Source organism: Schistocerca serialis, unplaced genomic scaffold, assembly GCF_023864345.2.
Source record: "Schistocerca serialis cubense isolate TAMUIC-IGC-003099 unplaced genomic scaffold, iqSchSeri2.2 HiC_scaffold_1420, whole genome shotgun sequence".
Taxonomy (NCBI): domain Eukaryota; kingdom Metazoa; phylum Arthropoda; class Insecta; order Orthoptera; family Acrididae; genus Schistocerca; species Schistocerca serialis.
The window spans coordinates 4084450-4106265 of NW_026047648.1; the positions used below are offsets into that span (position 1 = coordinate 4084450).

Sequence of the window (21816 nt, forward strand, 5' to 3'; positions counted from 1 at the left end):
AAATCGCTCAGCATCACCTGACGTAATTCGACTACATTCCATTATCCTCGTTTTGCTTTTGTTGATGTTCATCATATACCCTCCTGTCAAGACACTATCCCTTCCGTTCAACTGCTCTTCCAAGTCCTTTGCTGTCTCTGACAGAATTACAATGTCATCGGTAAACCTCAAAGTTTTTATTTCTTCTTCATAGATTTTAATACCTACTACGAATTTTTCTTTTGTTTCTTTTACTGCTTGCTCAATATACAGATTGAATAACATCGGGGAGAGACTACAACCCTGTCTCACTCCCTTCCCAAACACTGCTTCCCTTTCATGTCCTTCGACTCTTATAACTGCCATCTGCTTACTGCACAAATTGTAAATAACCTTTCGCACCCCTGTATTTTACCCCTGCCACCTTCAAAATTTGAAAGAGAGTATTCCAGTCAACATTGTCAAAAGCTTTCTCTAAATCTACAAATGCTAGAAACGTAGTTTTGGCTTTCCTTAATCTATCTTCTAAGATAAATCATTGGGTCAGTATTGCCTCACGTGTTCCAATATTTCTACCGAATTCCCGAGGTCGGCTTCTACCAGTTTTTCCCATTCGTTTGTAAAGAATTCGCGTTAGTATTTTGGAGCTGTGGCTTATTAAACTGATTGTTCGGTAATTTTCACATCTGTCACACCTGCTTTCTTTGGGATTGGAATTATAATGTTCTTCTTGAAGTCTGACGGTATTTCGCCTGTCTCATACATCTTGCTCACAAGATGGTAGACTTTTGTCAGGACTGGCTCTCCCAATGCTGTCAGTAGTTCTAATGGAATGTTGTATAATCCGGGGCCTTGTTTCGATTCAGGTCTTTCAGTGGTCTGTCAAACTCTTCACGCAGTATCTTATCTCCCATTTCATCTTCATCTACATCCTCTTCCATTTCCATAATATTGCCCTGAAGTACACTGTCCTTGTATAGACCCTCTATATAATCTATCTGAAACCTTTCGGTATCTCCAGGATTCTTCCATGTATACAACCTTCTTTCATCATTCTTGAACCAAGTTTTAGCTGTGGTTAAGTTATGCTCTGTGCAAAATTCTACCAGGCGGGTTCCTCTTTCATTTCTTAGCCCCAACCCACATTCACCTACTACGTTTCCTTCTCTCCCTTTTCCTACACTCGAATTCCAGTCACCCATAACTATTAAATTTTCGTCTCCCTTCACTATCTGAATGATTTCTTTTATCTCCTCATACATTTCTTCAATTTCTTCGTCATCTGCAGAGCTAGTTGGCATATAAACTTGTACTACTGTAGTAGGCGTGGGCTTCGTGTCTATCCTGGCCACAATAATGCGTTCACTATGCTCTTTGTAGTAGCTTACCTGCACTCCTATTTTTTTTATTCATTATTACTCCTGCATTACCCGTATTTGATTTTGTATTTATAACCCTGTAATCACCTGACCAGAAGTCTTGTTCCTCCTGCCACCGAACTTCACTAATTCCCACTATATCTAACTTTAACCTATCCATTTCCCTTTTTAAATTTTCTAACCTACCTGCCCAATTAAGGGATCTGACGTTCCACGCTTCGATCCGTAGAACGCTAGTTTTCTTTCTCCTGATAACGACGTCCTCTTGAGTAGTCCCCACCCGGAGATCCGAATGGGGGACTATTTTACCTCCAGAATATTTTACCCAAGAGGACGCCATTATCATTTAATCGTACAGTAAAGCTGCATGCCCTTGGGAAAAATTATGGCTGTAGTTTCCCCTTGCTTTCAGCCGTTCGCAGTACCAGCACAGCAAGGCCGTTTTGGTTAGTGTTACAAAGCCAAATCAGTCAATCATCCAGACTGTTGCCCCTGCAACTACTGAAAAGGCTGCTGCCCCTCTTCAGGAACCACACGTTTGTCTGGGCTCTCAACAGATACCCCTCCATTGTGGTTGCACCTACGGTACGGCTATCTGTATCGCTGAGGCACGCAAGCCTCCCCAAGGTCCATGGTGCATTGCATATATATGACGTATTTTTCCAAATGGGAGTGTTTTTCAAAATTGCTTTGCAACACAACGGTCTATACTATATTTTCAAATTAATGAAGTAAGCAATGTCATAGATAATCCTCTATTAACCATCCTAAAGCGGCATATAAAATGATTATTCTTAGATAGACCTAAAAGTTCTTTGTGATAGAAAACTCCTTAATAATTGAATCTGAGTTGTAATGCACACAACACAGAGTTGACAAAATAAATAGTGCACACTAACGCCATGTGACTTGTTTACGAAACTTTGTCAACATCTGAATGGAGAACATTGTCAAACCGTCAATATTTGACCTCACATGTTCAGTATGTATTGACAGTATTCAGAATGTTTTGAAATCCATCAATTTTGCTAGTTAATACTTTTGGTACTGGCAGTACGTCAATAGGCGCCTTACGATAGTGAATGCATTGACAGTTTCACTATATTGTTGAACGTGTGAGGGCCCCTAAATATCCTTGGTTTTGTCCATAGAATTTACTCTATGGTTTTGTCATTCCGATATGTGAATCTAGAGATCACTGTGTTGTGGGTTCTTCATGCAAAGAGCTTCGTAGAGTTTGTAGTTTGTACTTTGTTTTTGTTTTGCCTGTGTCTGTGTAATGACGTGATTTGTTCAAGGAAAACTGGAGAGTATTTTTGTCTGCAGAGTCGTGCTGATACTGAAATTGATTCGAAGCTGTTACGTAACATATTGGTGTTCGTATGAAGCGGCGTAGTATAGCAATGGACGCAGATGCCTTCATATCGTCGAAAGGTAAGCGGTTAATACTTTTGTCTGCTGTTCAAACCTTTATTCGAAAGATTTTGATTTACCGACTCTGTTCTTAGTTTCCCTTGTGGAAAGGAATCCCCAGCCGATGGGTCTGCAGCTGGTCAGCCCCACCGCCGTAGGCAGAACCGATCGAGCCAGCCTCATCGAACTGGCGCAGGAGATTGAAATGGTATGTAGGCCCCGTTCGTGGAAATGTGGGATTCACTGCGTAGTTAACAAACGAGACTCTGGAAGTACTCCGTGCTCATATCGCGTGTCATGTAACTACCGAAACTGTACGTCCTCAGGGTAATGGATGCCAACATGTTTTAGCACAAATGGCAACACGGTTATCCCATTGGTTAGATGCTACAACTGTGATAACAGAGCTGAACCACGGCGAGTTTCGAAACTATTTGGGTACATTCCTATGTTTTCACTAAAAATTTGTAACTCTTATTTAGTGCTGCCACGCAGATCAGTACTTGTGCACGGGACTGTCGGTTCCATGTAACGAACATTTGTTGTAGGTAGATCGTAACATAGTCAGCTGATAGTGGTCTGTAGGCGTTAATGTTTTGTCTGAACTGTTAGGTAGGAACAGCTGATTTGGTATTAAAGGAGCGGTGGTTTCTTCAAAGGTGATGATTTTTTTGCTCACGAATGTGTAAGGTAATCTAGAAGCAATGACATAGTCATCTGTTCCAGTGGATTTGTACTGGTCATAATTTATCGTTTTACTTTATACAGGTGTATCAAGCAATGGTTGCTGCTGCCTGTTCGTGTATAATTTGACTCGTTTGGCTTTCATGAAGGGATAAGACAGAACATGATGTGACTGAGTGAGGTGGCACAGGACGACCATGGTTCAAACCCACGTCTGACCATCTCGATTTAGATCTTTCGTGGTTTCCCTAAATCACTTTGGGTAAATGCCAGTATGGTTCCTTTGAAAGGTCACGGCCAATTTCTTTCCCCATCGTTCCCTAATATGATGGGACTGATGACCTCGCTGTTTGGTCTCCTCCCTCCAAACCGACCAACATGATGTGGGAGTGAGTTAATCACAGCAATGAGAACTCTTGTTTGACTGGCATTGAGTAAATGTATATTTGTTGATCCAGCCATAGACAGTATGTGTTTTGTGGATGAAGTAAAATTGTATGAATAGGTATGTAGGTAAAACTTTATAAAGGGCCTGCGGGGAAATCTGAGATGGCAGAACCGCTGAATTGTGCACCTGTGTTTCATATGATTGACAGTGAATCACCAGTAATGAAAAGTAATCTGTCTGCTGTCATTTTGGATAGAATTATCCTTGGCGGTATAACAATTATATTTTAGCTAAATAATGTTTCAGATCTGTCCTGAATGCATGTATATCTTTTGTCTTTAATCTGTTGTGGTAATCAGTTGTATAATTTAATTCCAATTTACAGTGCCTTGGATTCCCAGTGTGTCTGGTGAGGTAGAAATGCTGACAGGGTCGGCTCTTAGATTCCTATATAGACTTGATTGTGTGGTACTGATGGGAGTCTTCTTTATGCAGCTGACCAACTGCAAAGTGCATTTACGTGGGGCTGTCAGAATTCTCACAGTTGTAAGCTATTACTGCAGTGAGGCCTCTGCTGACTTCTTATTATAATTTGTAATGCCTTCTTTTCTATTTTAAATATTCTTTGCACATTAGTTTTGCCAGAAGGTAGTTCCATAACTAACTATAGAACACACACACACACCATTCTAGTTTTCATTAAAATGTTATTTTATAATTCACTTTTCATCTAGCGTGTATTGTAAGTGTTTTCACATTACTAATTGAAAAAGTTTTATTTATAACAAAAATTAACAGAATAAGATAAAGTTATGAAATTTGGAACTTGATGTACTGTATCTTCTGGTAGATACACTGTATTAGTGTAGGGTGAAGTGGGGTAAGTGTAACCATGGGGTTAATGTAACCACGGCTTATGGTGCCTTAAAGAAGCTGTATTTTTACCTCTGACCTATCACACATTACTCCTTTCTTTGTTATATTTAACCATAAGTTGTCATATCTGACATTAATTGGTAATTAATTTTTGGAGATTGATGTCTACATTTTCACTCTGCGAGAGAGTGACATGTTCAGAATTTGGTGGTCTGTCATTTTTGCAGTTTTGAAGATAACTGCACAATTTTTTGGTTACAATCTAACTTTTGCATGATAATTTCAAATATGAGATTTGCTTTACTCTTCTGATAAAGCTCTTGATATGCCAGGCATAGTTACACTTACCCCAACTTTTTCCCATGTGGGGCAAGTGTAACCAATCGGCTGGGGCAAGTGTAACCAGGGGAGGGCTACACTTGCCCCAAACAAACTTACTGGAGCATATTTACCTATTTAAGCCATAACCTTGTTTTTGCTATCACACTAGATCAACTAAACTGGCCTTCCTGTACAAATGGATACCAGAATACCTGATGTGCTGGATTTGTAGGTCCACTGAGTTTGTGTGAGATATATTTTATTTTTTATTTAAGTCTACTATATTTTTAAACCACGTTTCCTTTTATAAAATGACACAGAACTGTAAAGAATGCCACCATTTCAATTACAGCACAGTATGTGAAGCATTGTTTGACTGACAACAATGTTGAGCATGATAATTCATCCTGCAGCCAATGGGTGTAGCAGTGTTTAAGGGTGTGAAATCTACTTGGGACCAAAAGTTAACTTGTCACCAGAGACATCATCAAGGGGTAAAAATTAGCAAACGTGACTTTTCCAATCTCCTCGCTGCTGTATGGAATGAAACACCACATGAATTGTTGAAAAGTGGTTTTCAAAAAGCAGGAATATTCCCTTACAGTAGAGAAGTAATTGATAAAACTAAATATGATCCGGAGGCATATAAAACATACGTAGCTCATACCAAATCTTTGGCAGAAACAAATCCATTGCCAGCTCACGATAACGCAGCCATAGACTGTGTGGAAGCTATGTCTCTAACACAAAGTACTCAGATTTTTGGAAAGCTTCCAGTTGAACAACCTCCAGAATTTTATAGGCCTACATCTACTGAGCCCTGCAGTTCTCCCAGTATCAGAGTTCTTTCTCAACCATTCCCAAGCTAACCAGTATTTCATTATGTTCTGGAACTTCTGATTTGTCATTTGCAAGCTCATTATTGGAAACAGTCCGACAGTGTAGTCTCCCTGGTAAAACAAAGAAGAAACGGATTGCACCAGGAGCTGAAGTTATCACTTTTGAAAATGCCACCTATAAAGAAAAAGGTTTTAAAGGAAACAAGAATAATAAGGAGAAAGCAAAACAAAAAAGCATCATCGGCATAAAAAAGGGCTTGGTAATGAAAAGTAAATCTTCCAAACAAAGTGCTGTTACTTTATCCGAAATGGCATCTTTTAATGTGGAAAATAAAATCCCTGATTACTCATGTGAGTAACAAAAAAAAAGACGAAGTTGAATCAGTAAGTGAAGAAAGTGAAACTGAAGGAGGCCTATCTTTAATAAGTACTGATGAAGAAAATGGGACCATAAGAACACTGGACGATGTCAGGAAAGAAATGATAAACTATGAAGAAGAAGAAGACAAACTTTTTTGAAGCCAAATATAAAATTACAGTTTGAAACTATGTTCTGGTAGCTTTTGCAACAAAATGTAAGAAAGTTCATTTTATTGGCCAAGTTACCAAAATTAGTGATTTAGGAGATCCAGAAGTGATTTTCCTCAGATGCAAAAATAAGACAAAGCATGGCACCACATTGTACTGGCCTGATAGAAGAGATGAGACGGAAGTTCCATCCTCTGATGTCATTTCAGTGCTGCCTGAGCCTACTTTGGGTCACTGGGGAGACCTGACATTTGGTGTTACATTTGATTCATACAACATTCAGTGACCAAATAATAGTTAGGGCCTAAGTGTGAATATAATAAGTTGAATTAGGACAGTTTAGTATTAAACACAAATTGCCAACAACTTTAGTTCAATTACCATGAAAAATAATAGAAAGTGAACTTATAAAGTGATTTTTTCTTTTCTCTTGATATCAGATATTTTATTATTTTTGTTAAATTGCCTACTAAAGAAAAAAATATTACTTTTGTAGAATTTAAACTAATAAATTACTGGCTTAAAACAAAAATAAATCATCTATGAAGTATTCTGTTTCGGTGTTTTATGGTTTAGGCTAACACTTATTTTTTAGTTTAGCTAACATTTTCTGTGTATTTCATAATATACAAAGAGGTGTGTGCAAAAAAGTTCATCTCTTGAGTAAAATTTAAGATATTTTAGTAATTTAAAAATCCTCAAATTCAGTAAAAATTGCGTAATCAGGTCACTTACCCCAAGTCTCTTTTACAATGCTCTGTATGGGTACGACAATGCGGGGTTACACTTGCCCCGAACCGTGGGGCAAGTGTAACCTCACAACACAAAATTTTGAAAACAATTAATTGATCGTATAATTTTTTTTTTTTTTTTTTCAAAAACAAAATGTATATTGTTTAAAAGTCAATAAGTCAAACTTAAGCATGAGAAGTTTCAAAATCATATCTTCAATAACAAGTTGGCAATTTGATGTCAAAGTTGAACTATGCCAAAACGTGGTTACACTTACCCCACTTCACCCTATGTAAAAAATACAAATTCATAGTTTGGGTCTTTTGACACACCACATGCCAATGATAGAGTGCAGGTTCATGGGTGATGCCAGGTCAACTGAATCTAACGATACCAGATGTCGGCTTTGTCCTGTTGCATAATGACGAGGTGGTGTGTGACGATTTGTGTTTGCAGACAGAAAGAAAGCAGAATACTGACCATTTTTCTTTTGCATCCGTAATAGTTTCTGGGATGTAGGTTGTTTTTTAATACTGATGTGTAGTGTAATCAGAGGTCTTTGTTAGATCTGAATGTGGTGGCAGTTTGATTGTTAGTTGACATAGCAGTGTCGTATGCTTCAGTTAACCTGTGTTGTCATTTGCCACCCACAGTCACTGCTACCTCTCGGGTATATCATTGTTGATATATTGATAAACATAATATGCGCCAAAGTACTTAGTGTAGATTTATGGCCTCGGCAGCTGAGGAAAGTGGTCGTGTGTGTGTGTGTGTGTGTGTGTGTGTAAGTTCACTATATGGTGAATGGCAATCTATCCTTTTCATAATATTTTTGTTAGTCTATCCTGGATTTTCCTTTGTTTGCCACAGGTTTATCTATCAAATAATATTTCCTGTATTTTCTTTGCAGTTCATATTATTTCGTAATTTTTTTATTTTTACCGTCGTTCTTCACTTGCCTCTGTATTCCTTGATACGTGGTTTGTCTGATGCAACTAAAAGTAAGGCTGTTTGCATTGTGCCACACATGTTTCATTTCTATTTATTTGTGCAGCATCTTTCATTGTTTATAATGAAAAGTGCATTTAGTAGGAGGTGAACACAGCTCGTGCACTTACCAATACCTTTATTTTGGATTCGTGCTCTTTGGCTCCAGCTCACAACTGAACTGCTACATTACAGCCTCGCCTGAAACTCGATCTATACTACAGGTCAGATTGTCACTACAACAATGATTTTGAGGGGGTCACTGTTGCACTACAGAACTCAGCAGTTTCCCATCGGTACTGACTAAACCATCTTTCCTTGCGAGTAACTGCAGATGAAAAGCCTTGTTATCCAAACAATTTTATTCCACGTTATTTGAATATTGATAGAATTTTCTTTAGGTGGTGATTAATTTTGTTCAGTCATGAACTTCTCGAGATCTGACAAACACGAGAAGGTAATGAGTGAGAAAAGCATCAGATGGCAGTGTGTGGAAAACTAATGTACAAATGTGAGTGCAGAGTTCAACTCCCACAGTTGGGAGCAGGTACCTGAGTAATAATGTGGGGAAGTCGCAGACAAGCAAACCACAGCTTCGTAAGTGTACAGCCACAGTACCGCCCTAATCCAAATTGGACTTGTTCAAAAGTAAAAATTTTTGAAAGAAATGTTCATTAAAATCTGTGTTACTGCCCAGCCATAAAAAAGCAAAAGGAGAAAAAAAAACAGTAAGTTCACACACAGTTTGTGATTATCAGCTACTGTTGGTTTTTATCATATTTTAAGTAAATGCAGTTGTGGATGGAAGTGTCAATGAACTGTTGTTTTGCAGAAGTTAAGTTTTGAATAAGTCCTATTTGCATTATGCCACTACTGTGGTTGTACACAACAGAAGCTCTTAGTTGCTTGTCATTGACTTCTCTCTCGACTGTGATAGTTGAACTTTGCACTTAATGAAGTACCTCCCGTTTTGTGTAGATCTGCACCCATACTCTACAACACGCTTTGAAATGCACAGCAGAGAGTTCGTCCCATTCTACCAGTTATAAGGGCTTTTTTCCAGGCACATTCACATACGGAGCATAGAATGAGTGAGTGTTTACATACCTCCGTCTACGTTTACATCTACGTGATTACTCTGCTATTCACAATGAAGTGCCTAGCAGACAGTTCAATGAACCACCTTCCAGCTGTCTCACTACCGTTCCACTCTCGAATGGCAAGAGGGAAAAACGAGCACTTAAATTTTTCTGTGCGAGCCCTGATTTCTCTTATTTTATCGTCATGATCATTTCTCCCTATGTAGGTGGGGGCCAACAGAATGTTTTCGCAATTGGAGGAGAAAACTGATGATTGAAATTTCACGAGAAGATCCCGTAGCAACGAAAAACGACTTTGTTTTAATGATTGCCACTCCAAATCCGTGACACTATCTCCCCTATTTCGCAATAATACAAAACGAGTTGCCCTTCTCTGAACTTTTTCGATGTCATCTGTCAGACCCACTTGATACAGATCCCACACCACACAGCAATACTCCAGAGTAGGGCGGACAAGCGTGGTGTAAGCAGTCTCTTTGGTAGACCTGTTGCACCTTCTAAGTGTTCTGCCAATGAATCGCAGTCTTTGGTTTGCTCTACCCACAACATTATCTATGTGATGATTCCAGTTTAGGTTCTTTGTAATTGAAATCCCTTGGTATTTAGTTAAATTTACAGCCTTCAGTTTTGTGTGATGTATCGTGTAATCAAAATTTATCAGATTTCTTTTAGTACTCTTGTGAATAACTTCACACTTTCCTTTATTCGGGGTCAATTGCCACTTTTCGCACCATACAGATATCTTATCTAAATCATTTTGCAATTCATTTTGGTCATCTGACGACCTTACAAGACGGCAAATGACAACATCATCTCCAAACAATTTTAGACGGCTTCTCAGATTTTCTCCTGTGTTGTTAATATAGATCAGGAACAATAGAGGGCCTACAACACTTCCTTGGCAACACCAGATATTACTTCTGTTTTACTCAATGACAATTCGCACATCTGAGGCGATATTCCATAGGCACGCAGTTTGGTTAGAAGTCGCTTGTGAGGAATGGTGTCTAAAGCCTTCTGGAAATCTAAAAATATGGAGTCAGTGTGAAATCCCCTGTCGATAGCACTCATTACTTCACGAGTATAAAGAGCTGGTTGTGTTCCACAAGAACGATATTTTCTGAATCCGTGCTGACTGTCAATAAAACTTTTTCTTCGAGGTACTTCATACTGTTCCAAAACAACACTGCAAATCGACATTAGTGATATGGGCCTGTAATTCAACAGATTATTCCTACTTCCCTTTTTGGGCATTGGTGTGACTTGAGCAATTTTCCAGTCTTTAGGTACAGATCTTTCTGTGAGCGAGCGGTTGTATACAGGGTGTTACAAAAAGGTACGGCCAAACTTTCAGCAAATATTCCTCACACACAAAGAAAGAAAATATGTTATGTGGACATGTGTCCGGAAATGCTTACTTTCCATGTTAGAGCTCATTTTATTACTTCTCTTCAAACCACATTAATCGTGGAATGGAAACACACAGCAACAGAACGTACCGGCGTGACTTCAAACACTTTGTTACAGGAAATGTTCAAAATGTCCTCCGTTAGCGAGGATACACGCATCCACCCTCCATCGCACGGAATCCCTGATGCGCTGATGCAGCCATGGAGAAAGGCGTATTGTATCACAGCCGTCCACAATATGAGCACGAAGAGTCTCTACATTTGGTACCGGGGTTGCGTAGACGAGAGCTTTCAAATGTTCCCATAAATGACAGTCAAGAGGGTTCAGGTCAGGAGAGCGTGGAGGCCACGGAATTGGTCCGCCTCTACCGATCCATCGGTCACCAAATCTGTTGTTGAGAAGCGTACAAACACTTGGACTGAAATGTGCAGGAGGTCCATCGTGCACGAACCACATGTTGTGTCGTACTTGTAAAGGGACATGTTCTAGCAGCACAGGTAGAGTATCCCGTATGAAATCATGATAACGTGCTCCATTGAGCGTAGGTGGACGAAACTAAAATCAGCTCTAACATGGAAATTAAGTGTTTCCAGGCACTTGTCCACATAACATCTTTTCTTTATTTGTGTGTGAGGAATGTTTCCTGAAAGTTTGGCTGTACGTTTTTGTAACACCCTGTATAATTGCCAAATATGGAGCAACAAGTGGAAGTCACAGCCTGTGTGGTGACAACTTTCTTAATGACACATTTTGATTTATACATCATCAAATTAGTTCAGGTTAAGGAGATCGTGCCATACATAGTTATGGGGTCATGCATTTTATCCATAACACAATGCAAAAACTTTAATATTGTGACATATAAATCAAACACGTCATTGAAGAAAGAAGCCGCCACTCAACCTGTTACTTCAGTGTTTTTTATAGCGTCCATTACAGCACTGATACAACCTCTACATTACATAAAAATGGGCGCTTACCTCTTATACAACTTTACATCAGCGCTGATAGAACTGGAGTCAGTCAGCTCGACAGATACCTAGCCATAACACTGGGAATGGTCACATAAGTTCATTCATAGGTAAGGCAGCTGGCAATTTCAGTTCATTGTTAGGATACAGGGGAAATCCAGTCAGTCTACAAAGGAGTAGAAAATCCTGGTATGATACTTCCTACAATATTGCTCAAGTGTGCAGGGACCCGTAGCAAATAGAGCTGACAGTGGACATGGAACGTACACAGAGAAGGGCAGCACAAACATTTGCACGGATTTGTTTGACCGACAGCAGAGCATCACAGAAATGTTGAAAAAAGTAAATGGCCAGACTTTTGAAGATAGATGTAAATTATCTACTTACAAAGTAGCCTACTTACAAAGTTTCGAGAAATGACTTTAAGTAAGTAATCCACAAATATACTAAAACCCCCTATGTACCGCTCGCAAAGAGATTGTGAGGAAAAAATTAGATTAATTACAACGTCAGACAGAGCACCTCATGTTTCTGCTGCTAATAAGGTGAGTACACCATTCGCTTCTTGCATATTATCACGAGCTTCAAACGGGAGCAACTGCAGTAATGGATAGCACGTGTGATTGCTGCGTACAGATGTGAGCCGAGTTGGCAAACCTTCGCTCACAGCTCCAGGCTGTGTTGGCTTCTGTCTCACAGTTCGAGGCTGCAGCCGAGGGGCATCACTGTGGGGGGAGGGGGGGGGTCGGATGCAGGGATGTGTGGGAGGCCTAGCACATCCCACGTGTCCCCGATCGGTCCTCTGCTGTGGCCGCCCCGGATACTGCCTGCACTGAGGTTGACCCCTCACCCGTGGTCGAGTGGGAGATCATTCCAAAGTCTGGCATTCTTTCCGTGGGTCCGACTGATAGGGCCTCCAGAGTTCGTTTGACAAACAGATTTTGGGTGTTATCTGTGGCTGACAATGTCTCTGAGCCAGTGCAGTCGTCCATCCTGTTCCAGAGGAAGCTTCTCGGGAGGACGACGGTTCAATCCCGCGTCCGGCCATCCTGATTTAGGTTTTCCGTGATTTCCCTAAATCACTCTAGGCAAATGCCAGGATGGTTCCTTTGGAATGGCACGGCCGACCTCCTTCCCCGTCCTTCCCTAATCCGATGAGACCGATGACCTCGCTGTTTGGTCTCTTCCCCAAAACAAACCAACCAACCGGCAAGCTTCTCGGCCCTCGAGGTCTGGGGATTCACAGAGGGTGAATTTTCTAGCAGTTGGGAGCTCCAACGTTAGGTGCGTAATGGGGCCCCTTAGGAACATGGCTGCCGAGGAGGGGAAGGAAGCCATTGTGCACTCCATGTGTATGCTGGGGGGAGTCATTCCGGATGTGGAAAGGCTGCTTCCAGATGCCATGAAGAGTACAGGGTGCACCCATCTGCAGGTGGTCGCCCATGTCGGTACCAGTGAGGTGTGTCGCTTTGGATCGGAGGAGATTCTCTCTGGTTTTGGGCGGCTACTGGACATGGCAAAGACTGCCAGTCTTGCTTCTGAGATTAAGGCAGAGCTCACCATCTGGAGCACCGTCGATAGAAGAGACTGTAGTCCTGTGGTGCAGAGCTGACTGGAGGGTCTGAATCAGAGGCTCACGCGGTTCTGGACCGTGTAGGCTGCAGATTCCTTGACTTGCGCCATCGGGTGGTGGGTTTCCGGGTTACGCTTAATAGATCAGGAGTCCACTACACACATTAGGCGGCTACACGGGTAGCGGAGGCTGTGTGGAAGGGACTGGGTGGTTTTTTTAGGTTAGAGGGTCTCAGGGAACCACAGAAGGGAAGTCCGTCTAAAAGTGGGCAGGTAAGGTACTTGTAGAAACGATTGTTATTGTATGGTCGTACATAAAGCACACCACTGGCAACACTCAATACCTTCACTGTGCGACAACAACGGTGAAGCCACTGATAACAGTGCCACTGAAGAAGAGTTATTAAACGCGGTTTTCCGACACTCCTTCACCAAAGAAGACGAAGTCAATATTCCTGAATTCCAATTAAGGACTGCCAAGATGAGAAACATAGAAGTTAGATATCCTCAGTGTCGCAAAGGAGCTTAAATCACTTAATGAAGCCAAGGTCTCCATTCCAGACTGTATACCAGTTAGTTCCTCTGAGTATGCTGATAAAATAACTCCATATTTAGCAACTACGTACAACCACTCGCTCACAGGAAAATCCGTACCTAAAAACTGGAAAATTGCTCAAGTCACACCAATGCCCAAAAAGGGAAGTAGGAGTAATCCATTGATTTACAGTCCCATACCATTAACATCGATTTGCAGTAGGGTTTTGGAACATATACCGTATTCAAACATTATGAAGTACCTCGAAGAAAATTATTTATTGACACACAGTCAGCACGGTTTCAGAAAGTATTGTTCTTGTGGAACACAACTAGCTCTTTATACTCATGAAGTAATGAGTGCTGTCGACAGTGGATGTCAAATTGATTACATATTTTTAGATTTCCAGAAGGCTGTCGACACCATTCCTCACAAGCGTCTTCTAACCAAACTGCGTGCCTACGGAGTAACGCCTCAGTTGTGCGACTGGACTCGTGATTTCCTGTCAGAAAGGTCACAGTTCGTAGTAATAGACGGAAAGTCATCGAGTAAAACAGAAGTAATATCTGGCGTTCCCGAAGCAAGTATTATAGGTCCTCTATTGTTCATGACCTATATTAACGACACAGGAGACAATCTGAGTAGCCGTCTCAGACTGTTTGTGGATGATGCTGTCATTTACCGTCTCATAAAGATCATCAGATCATCGAAATAAATTGCAAAATGATGTAGATAAGATATCTGTATGGTGCGATACAGTGTCTGTGTGGTGGCGCCAGTTGCCCCTGTGCAGTCGGCACCTTGTGGTTCCCAGTTCCACATCTACGTCTACATTTATACTCCGCAAGCCACCCAACGGTGTGTGGCGGAGGGCACTTTACGTGCCACTGTTATTACCTCCCATTTCTGTTCCAGTCGCGTATGGTTTGCATGGAGAACGACTGTCTGAAAGCTTCCGTGCGCGCTCGAATCTCTCTAATTTTACATTCGTGATCTCCTCGGGACGTATAAGTAGGGGGAACCAATATATTCGATACCTCATCCAGAAACGCACCCTCTCGAAACCTGGACAGCAAGCTACACCGTGATGCGGAGTGCCTCTCTTGCAGAGTCAGCCACTCGAGTTTGCTAAACATCTCCGTAACGCTATCACGCTTACCAAATAACCCTGTGACGAAACGCGCCGCTCTTCTTTGGACCTTCTCTATCTCCTCCGTCAACCCGATCTGGTACGGATCCCACACTGATGAGCAACACTCGAGTATAGGTCGAACGAGTGTTTTGTAAGCCACCTCCTTTGTTGATGCACTACATTTTTGGACAGCCCTGTCCATCACGGATTTGAGCTGCCACGTGAGGCGACATCTCGTTTCGTCTGTGTGTCGAAGATGACGGCACGTGCGCTGTTCGAAAAGTCTGTCGTTGCCGAGGGTGTGACCTGGCTCCGTTCGGTAAGTTACTCAAAGGATCGTGATCCGGTCTGAGAGTTTACTCTAGCGTACGCGAACCGACCGTTTATCGAGTATCGTGCAGTTCGAGGTGGTGTCCGAAGTCCGAACTGTTGATCCCGATGCCGACAGACACGTTGTCGAGATAATGTGAAGCTTTCGGAACACATTTTAGGACAAAAAGGAATAAAGGAGAAGATACGTGTTAAGTTGAAGATTGGATTACATAGTGTATAAATGTGTGCTACAATATTATTTAGGTTGCAGTATCTCCTGTACAGGATGGCAGGTTTGAGGAATTGCCTGAATCGGTCGTCGTGGTGAGTAGACAGCTGAATATTTGAAGTCTCAGCAACTCTTTCCCACTGCAAGAAGTGGCAGTGTCACTGGCAATCTTTAGTGTACTGTTGCAGATTCTCCTGCACCTGTATCTTGTTTATCATTTGAGAATTAATAGTGCCAGAAAGGCAGAGATAGATTTCTTCATTTGTCCTTAGGTAATATAGCCAACGTTGAGGCTAATTCTTCAATTTAATGACAAGTAAATGACAGAATACATTTTTTGTTCTATCGGCCACTCTTTACGTCACACACGGACACTGAAGCCACAGGAAAAAATCAGTCTGTCTCTGCCGGCCAGCCTCCGTACAGGTCTGTGTGTAATCACCTTAGCAGCATTAAGACTGCTGTCACTGTTAAGAGTACGTGTGTTACTGCTTTGTTTGTAAACTGAAGAATGCCAATGTAACTGCTGCCAGCACCACAAGCAATAACACACACACACACACACACACACACACACACACAGTGATGGTTTCATTAATGAAAGGCGATAGGTTATTAGAAAAATGCTGATGTCCTTTCACAGGACACAAGAAGCAAAGAGCAGCTGAGAAGCACACCACACGGACTGGGAGCTGTCAAAGAAGCTCCTCAGTTCTCGGGTGCACGAGGGGTGAAGTGTCTGCCTGAAAATTTGAGAGAGAGATGACGTTCCAGGAACCTATTGATCATTATTTACTTAAAAAGGAATTTAATAGTGTACAGGAGCATACATGTAAACAATGGGAATGTTTAGCTTCTTTTATCTGTATACTGCAGACTTGCGTGGGAAATAATTTATGAATATAATACTGCAAGCCGACTATAGTTAAACTGTTGTATGTATTGCGTGTTCTTGGTGTAGGTCTGTGCTGTAGTTACTGGAGTTGGTTAACTTTAATATGTGAATATCAATCGAGAGATAAGATCATATTATGATTTTTACCAATTGTTTTGAATTGTAATGTGTGGGCTAAATATTTTGAGAAGAGAAGTGTGTGACGTTTTAAATGTTTACATAATAAAGTCGCTTAACAACTTTGATGTTCGTGTCATTGGTTTCGGCATTTGATTGCCATCTTCAGGTGTGGTGAATCCTCTAAATAGCTACACCAATATATACAATAATTCTAGTTAAGTTTTCTGAACATAATTAAGTCTTGTAAAATACAGGACTACTATAAATGATTCATTTGTCCTCAAAGCTCTATATTTTGCAAAGTGTAATGTGTACAAATACGATTGACGTGTCAATAGAGGCGTAACTCACAGAGTCGGCATTTTATGCTTTACAGTTGTTCTGTGAGTGCCCCTCGGGACACGTGACACACGCCCGAGTGGCGGTAGAGTTTGTTCCGACCTTATACGGGATGCCTCAAAGCCTTTTGGGTCAGATTGAAGCAGGTGACGGTGGGTCCACAACAGACTGTATTGACGTAGGGAACCAGTGGTCGGAAATGTATATTTATTGTGTTACGGACCTACACGGTGTACACTGTGGAACGACAGTGTAGCTCGTAGAATTGTTCAAAGTGACGACCGCCAGTCTACGCCCCCACATGGCAGCGGCGTGTGGAGTTCTGCCGCACTCTCTCGCGGGTCCCCGGTGTCTGTACCGGAAGACGGGCAGCTCGGACAGTAGCGAGCGGGTCTGCGTCCATTTCTACGGGGTTTTGGTACACCGACGTCTCGACGTAATGCCAGAGAAAAATGTCCAGAGGTTAGAAATCCGGCGATCACACTGACCTCGAGACGGGACCGCCGCGTCCGATACGACAGTGGAGGTACGTGTCGTCCGAGTGCCCGCAGCTGTCTTCATCGAAGTCGGCCAGTGCACCGTCGTCTCGAAACTGCTACCTTTTTCGGACAAGGAGGGGTACGGTCGCCGAGAACTGTGGCCAATGTCGACCGGTCAAACGGGAATTCGGATTCGGCAAACGAGGTCCTGCAAGTGAGCTCGGACAGTGTCGGCTCACAAGTTGACAGAGTAGTTACGGGTGTCCACCGATGTGAGTAGTGTGACGGATTGTCCTCACTTCAGATGTGGCTGTCGACAACACGGACGCGGGTGAATGTGGGTGCAGCCACGAACAATACGTACTGTACAGTGTGTGGCATTGAGGCACCGCGGTGGATAATCTACTGGCAGAAGTGAATGCGGGCTTCAAAATCCGTCGGTCCCAGTGGTCGTACAAATTCTTTGACAGTAAGGGTGTACAATACCTGTTCGACCACCACTCTCCGATCCGAGTGCTTCAGTGTGCGAGTTTCACGGGCACCGTGTTCTACCGCACCGTACATGAGGTGCGCGTCTGCCAGCTCTCGTGACGCGTAACGTTCGACGTCCGAACACGTGTCGTGCACAGTACACGGTAACACGTCTCACTGTGGACACATGACTACCTACGTGATGCGACAGTCGACCGATGTCGGAGTAGTGGTGTACTCGCGACGTAAGTTAATCTGCCGGTGTGACGCTTGAGGCCGTCACGTAGCACACGTACTACGAGCCGAGTCGCGTACGGTACGTCCGTTTTGTAGTCTGGGACGTGGGCCGGTAATCACGCGCCCGTTCCGGCGTACGGTAGACACCTGGGACGAGAGTGCGTCAGAACTGTGCACACCGGCATGATAGGGGCACCGAAACTGGTGGCCGCCGCTTCCGACAGTTACTGTCGGCTACACTGTAGTTACGCGGTGTACACTACTTGTGCCCGTAACACGATAAATATTCATTCTCGAATGCTGGTTCCCTATCTCAATATAACTGGTTGAGGACCCACTGTCAATTTGACCCAAAAGGTTCGAGACATTCTGTGCGGCAGTGTCCTGTCGGCGGTCGTCACAGAAGCGTCGGTGCACTCTGAGCTGTCCCGGTGTTCCCGGTAGTGGGGGGGAAAGGGGCAGGACGACACACAAATAAACACGGTCCTCAGTGTAGCCCCGAAGGAAAAAGCCATTAGGCGTCGGGTAGAGCGACCCGGGGGGCCGAGGGAACGGAGACGCGTCGTCTCCACTGCCGTGCCGACTCTGGCAGTGCCAGAGTCCGTCATTTGGGTAGCGACCGACACGGGTGCTCCGGCGAGCGGGTGCCCCGTCGTGCCTGAAGGTGAAACCCTCGATAGTCGGGTGGGGAAACGACCCCGGCTGCAGTATCTCGAGGTGAGAGTCACCCGTCGCACACTTCTCTCAGAAGAAGTGTCCCTCACAGATTCATCTGTTAAACTCGACACAAAACGTCAATGTCCGTCGAATCTCGTTCGTGTGCCACAATTTTGTGAGGATTTTCAGTGCTTCACACTCTCACATTGCGGCTATAACCTTTGTCAAATATCGGCACAGGGGCAAAATGTCTGCCGTCGAGTGCTTCTCGAATTGCGATTCAAAATTGGAGGCACAGATCACAATCTTCCGGTTTTAATTGTCGCGAGAGGTGCAGGTACGGTTGGAATTGTAACTACCGTCGCAAAATCTCCGTTAGAGCTCGCTGCAGGATTTAAGTTCTCGGCTCGCACGGATCGTCACTCCTTAAGGACTGCGTGCGAAACTTTTCCTCGCCCTCTCCGTGATCGTCGCCACCGGCACACTCGGTCGACCGGTCCTTTCCTGTTCACGGAGACGACCGGTGCCCCCAAATTGTCGATACAGACGCACGGTGCCCTGTCCTCGTGGTGTACCTTTTGCGTAATTCCTCATGAATGCACACGGCACTGTTGTAAGAGATAAACACCTCGACTATTCCGGCACACGAAAACTCTATTCTCACTCTGTCGCCATTTTTTCGAGGTACTGCACTCTTAATACCACGTGGCAGGCAGAATGCAAACTTGGTGAGTTTATGGTTCTATTGGCACATCAAGCGTATTTGTACATGTAACACTTCGGAAAGTATAGAACTCTGGAAATGAATCAATCGTTTATAGTAGTCCTGTATGTGTTGTGATGTGTTTCATACTCTCTGCAGAGAGAGAGAGATTGTGTGTTGTTGTTATCATTGTTGTTGTTGTTGTTTTCCAGTATAACTTGTGATGACACTCTTTCCTTTTGATGTGTGCAGGCAGATGAGTTTGTGCAGTCGACAGCCGGGGCACAGCTGCGGCTGATAGCAGAGCAGGTACCGCTTTCTCTTCTCTTTGGTTGGCTTAATATTCTCTCTCCCTCTCGCTGTCACACACACACACACACACACACACACACACACACACACACACACAGAATGTATTCCTGTAAAGAAACAGCATCATTTTCCAAAAGTTACTGTTACTGTGTGCGTAATGGACTAAGGCGAATACAGATTGTGGGAAAATAGGGTGGTGTAAAATAATTCCTCTGTGTCATCAATTGTGCAGCTATTCTTTAAATCAAAATTTTGTGCAGGTGGTGTCGAATGGCTTTCACGAACTTCTTTTGGAATGGCTTTATATAATAAACAGATGCACAGTACTCGTGTGTATTATTGAACTTAATTCCGAAAGATTATAAATTTTTGTTCTTTTTTTCTTGGAACAGATGGATCTAAAAGGCAGAAACTTTCTGAGAAAGGCATATATTTTCGAGTAGTAAAGTTTTGTAACTATTCGGTCTTAGACAACTCTCACTCACAGCTTACAGTGAGTCGTTTGTACCTCTCGGACACTCTGGGAATTCGAATTTAAATCGCTCACTCTTTGCTTCGTCTCGGAAAGCTACCTCGAATGTGTTCTTCTATTTTCTACATGCTTATAGAACTTTGATGTCAGTGCTCAGACAAGAAGTTCCTAAAGCAGCAGGAGAACTAAACTTACCTGCTGCAATCTGAGCTACCAGTTTTGTATTTAACGGCAGTGAGAGAGTTTTGAAGGTGGTGATAAAAATTGTCGTACTGCTGTAGGAAATAGAAAAGGACCCATAGCTTTTGCAAAGTAAACAAATTTTTTCATAAATAGGGACACCTCCTTCCAAAATTTTTGTCTCTGAAGTGGTTTTCTCGTGAATTCAGATTTATTAATCTTTATTAATGCCAAGTTTGGTGGTGTGGAGTATTTTCAGCAGCAGGTAAATAACCAGTTGTTTTATAAATTCAGTCACCTTTTCGTCTCTATTGCATATTATTTATTTACACCGTAGAGGCATTCCACTATTTTTGTTAAAGGCATTTTCAGTGGATTTTTTTTATTCACTTGCCTGTCCTGTGAGAATCTGTATTTCCTCTTGTCCGGATCAGAGACTAGAGGGCGCACTCCACTTGTAAAAATTAGGCACACAGCTGCATTTAGCTCTTTTGATTTTTTTTGTTTTCACACTTTGTTTTTCATTAGCTACATAATGAGAAAAGTGTCACTGTCGATCAATTTCGGGTCTTCAGTACGATATAACTGACGATTTTTGTCATACTTAAAGATTTGAAGCTATTGCTGGGTCAGATGAGAAGTGTTTCACGTTTTGTATCTAATGAGAAACAAAGTGCAGAAACGAGAAAACTGAAAGGTCTCAAGAAAAGTGTGTGCCTATTATAAGGGGCAATGCACATCCTGAGCTGTGATCCCACAGGAGGAGTCATAGATTTTGACAGGAGACACAAGTAACTAAAAAAAAAAGATACTGAAGGTGCCTTTTATTTTAAAAAAAAATGTGGAATGCATCTGAAAAGTAATACAAATATTATATTGTAGGAGCAAAAAACTTTTTGACTATACGAACTGAATCTCTGTTACTAGCTTCAGTACAGCACAGCGGCAAGCCTGTGGCCTTTGACTGACTGAGAAGTACTCGAGTAATTTCGTGTCGACGCAGAAAGTAACTTTTCAACCAGACTGTCTCAGATTTGTTTCAGACTTGGTGTATCCAGTGATCCAGATAATAGATGGAAAACTACCAGTTTACGGAGGCATATGACAGTTGTGAAGAAAGTTGCAGGAATGCAAAATTTGAGAAGTTCGTGAGATCTACGTGCATCTATCCCTACATAAATTTTTATAATTACGGTTCTAATCCAGAGACAGCAGTGAAACTTGTATAATTGAATACCTAATGAGTAGCGCTTTACACTGATATGAAAAAATGTGGGTTTCTAAGAATTTTTACATTTGAGGTCATTGGCCTCAACCTTTGATCTTGAATATATCATAACACCCCACCTTAAATAATAATAATAATAATTTATTTATTTTAATATACCAGGTGGTTATAATTAAACTTTCCCAATTTAACATGTCATAAAACGAAACTAATTACTGTAAGAGTACCAGACTTAGTAGCATTAATGTCAAGGACATGGAGAAGAGAGATAATGCAGAAGGAGTTCACTTGACACGCTTTTAATGTGCTGCTACAGTACACTACACCATTACATGC

At 42.3% G+C, this 21816-nt stretch overlaps 1 protein-coding gene across 4 annotated transcripts in view; it reads left to right on the forward strand.

Annotated features, from left to right (window-relative positions):
* The first annotated feature begins 2574 nt into the window (after positions 1–2574).
* The window catches only part of LOC126443018 (uncharacterized protein C1orf50 homolog), a 41457-nt gene continuing 22215 nt past the window's right edge, over positions 2575–21816 (forward strand). The window contains exons 1-3 of one of the 4 annotated variants that reach the window (XM_050090867.1): positions 2575–2593; positions 2685–2792; positions 19541–19597. In XM_050090867.1, the coding sequence (XP_049946824.1) occupies positions 2772–2792; positions 19541–19597 (78 nt within the window). In that variant the 5' untranslated portion in view covers positions 2575–2593; positions 2685–2771. The other 3 variants (XM_050090868.1, XM_050090865.1, XM_050090866.1) reach the window with 3 other exon arrangements.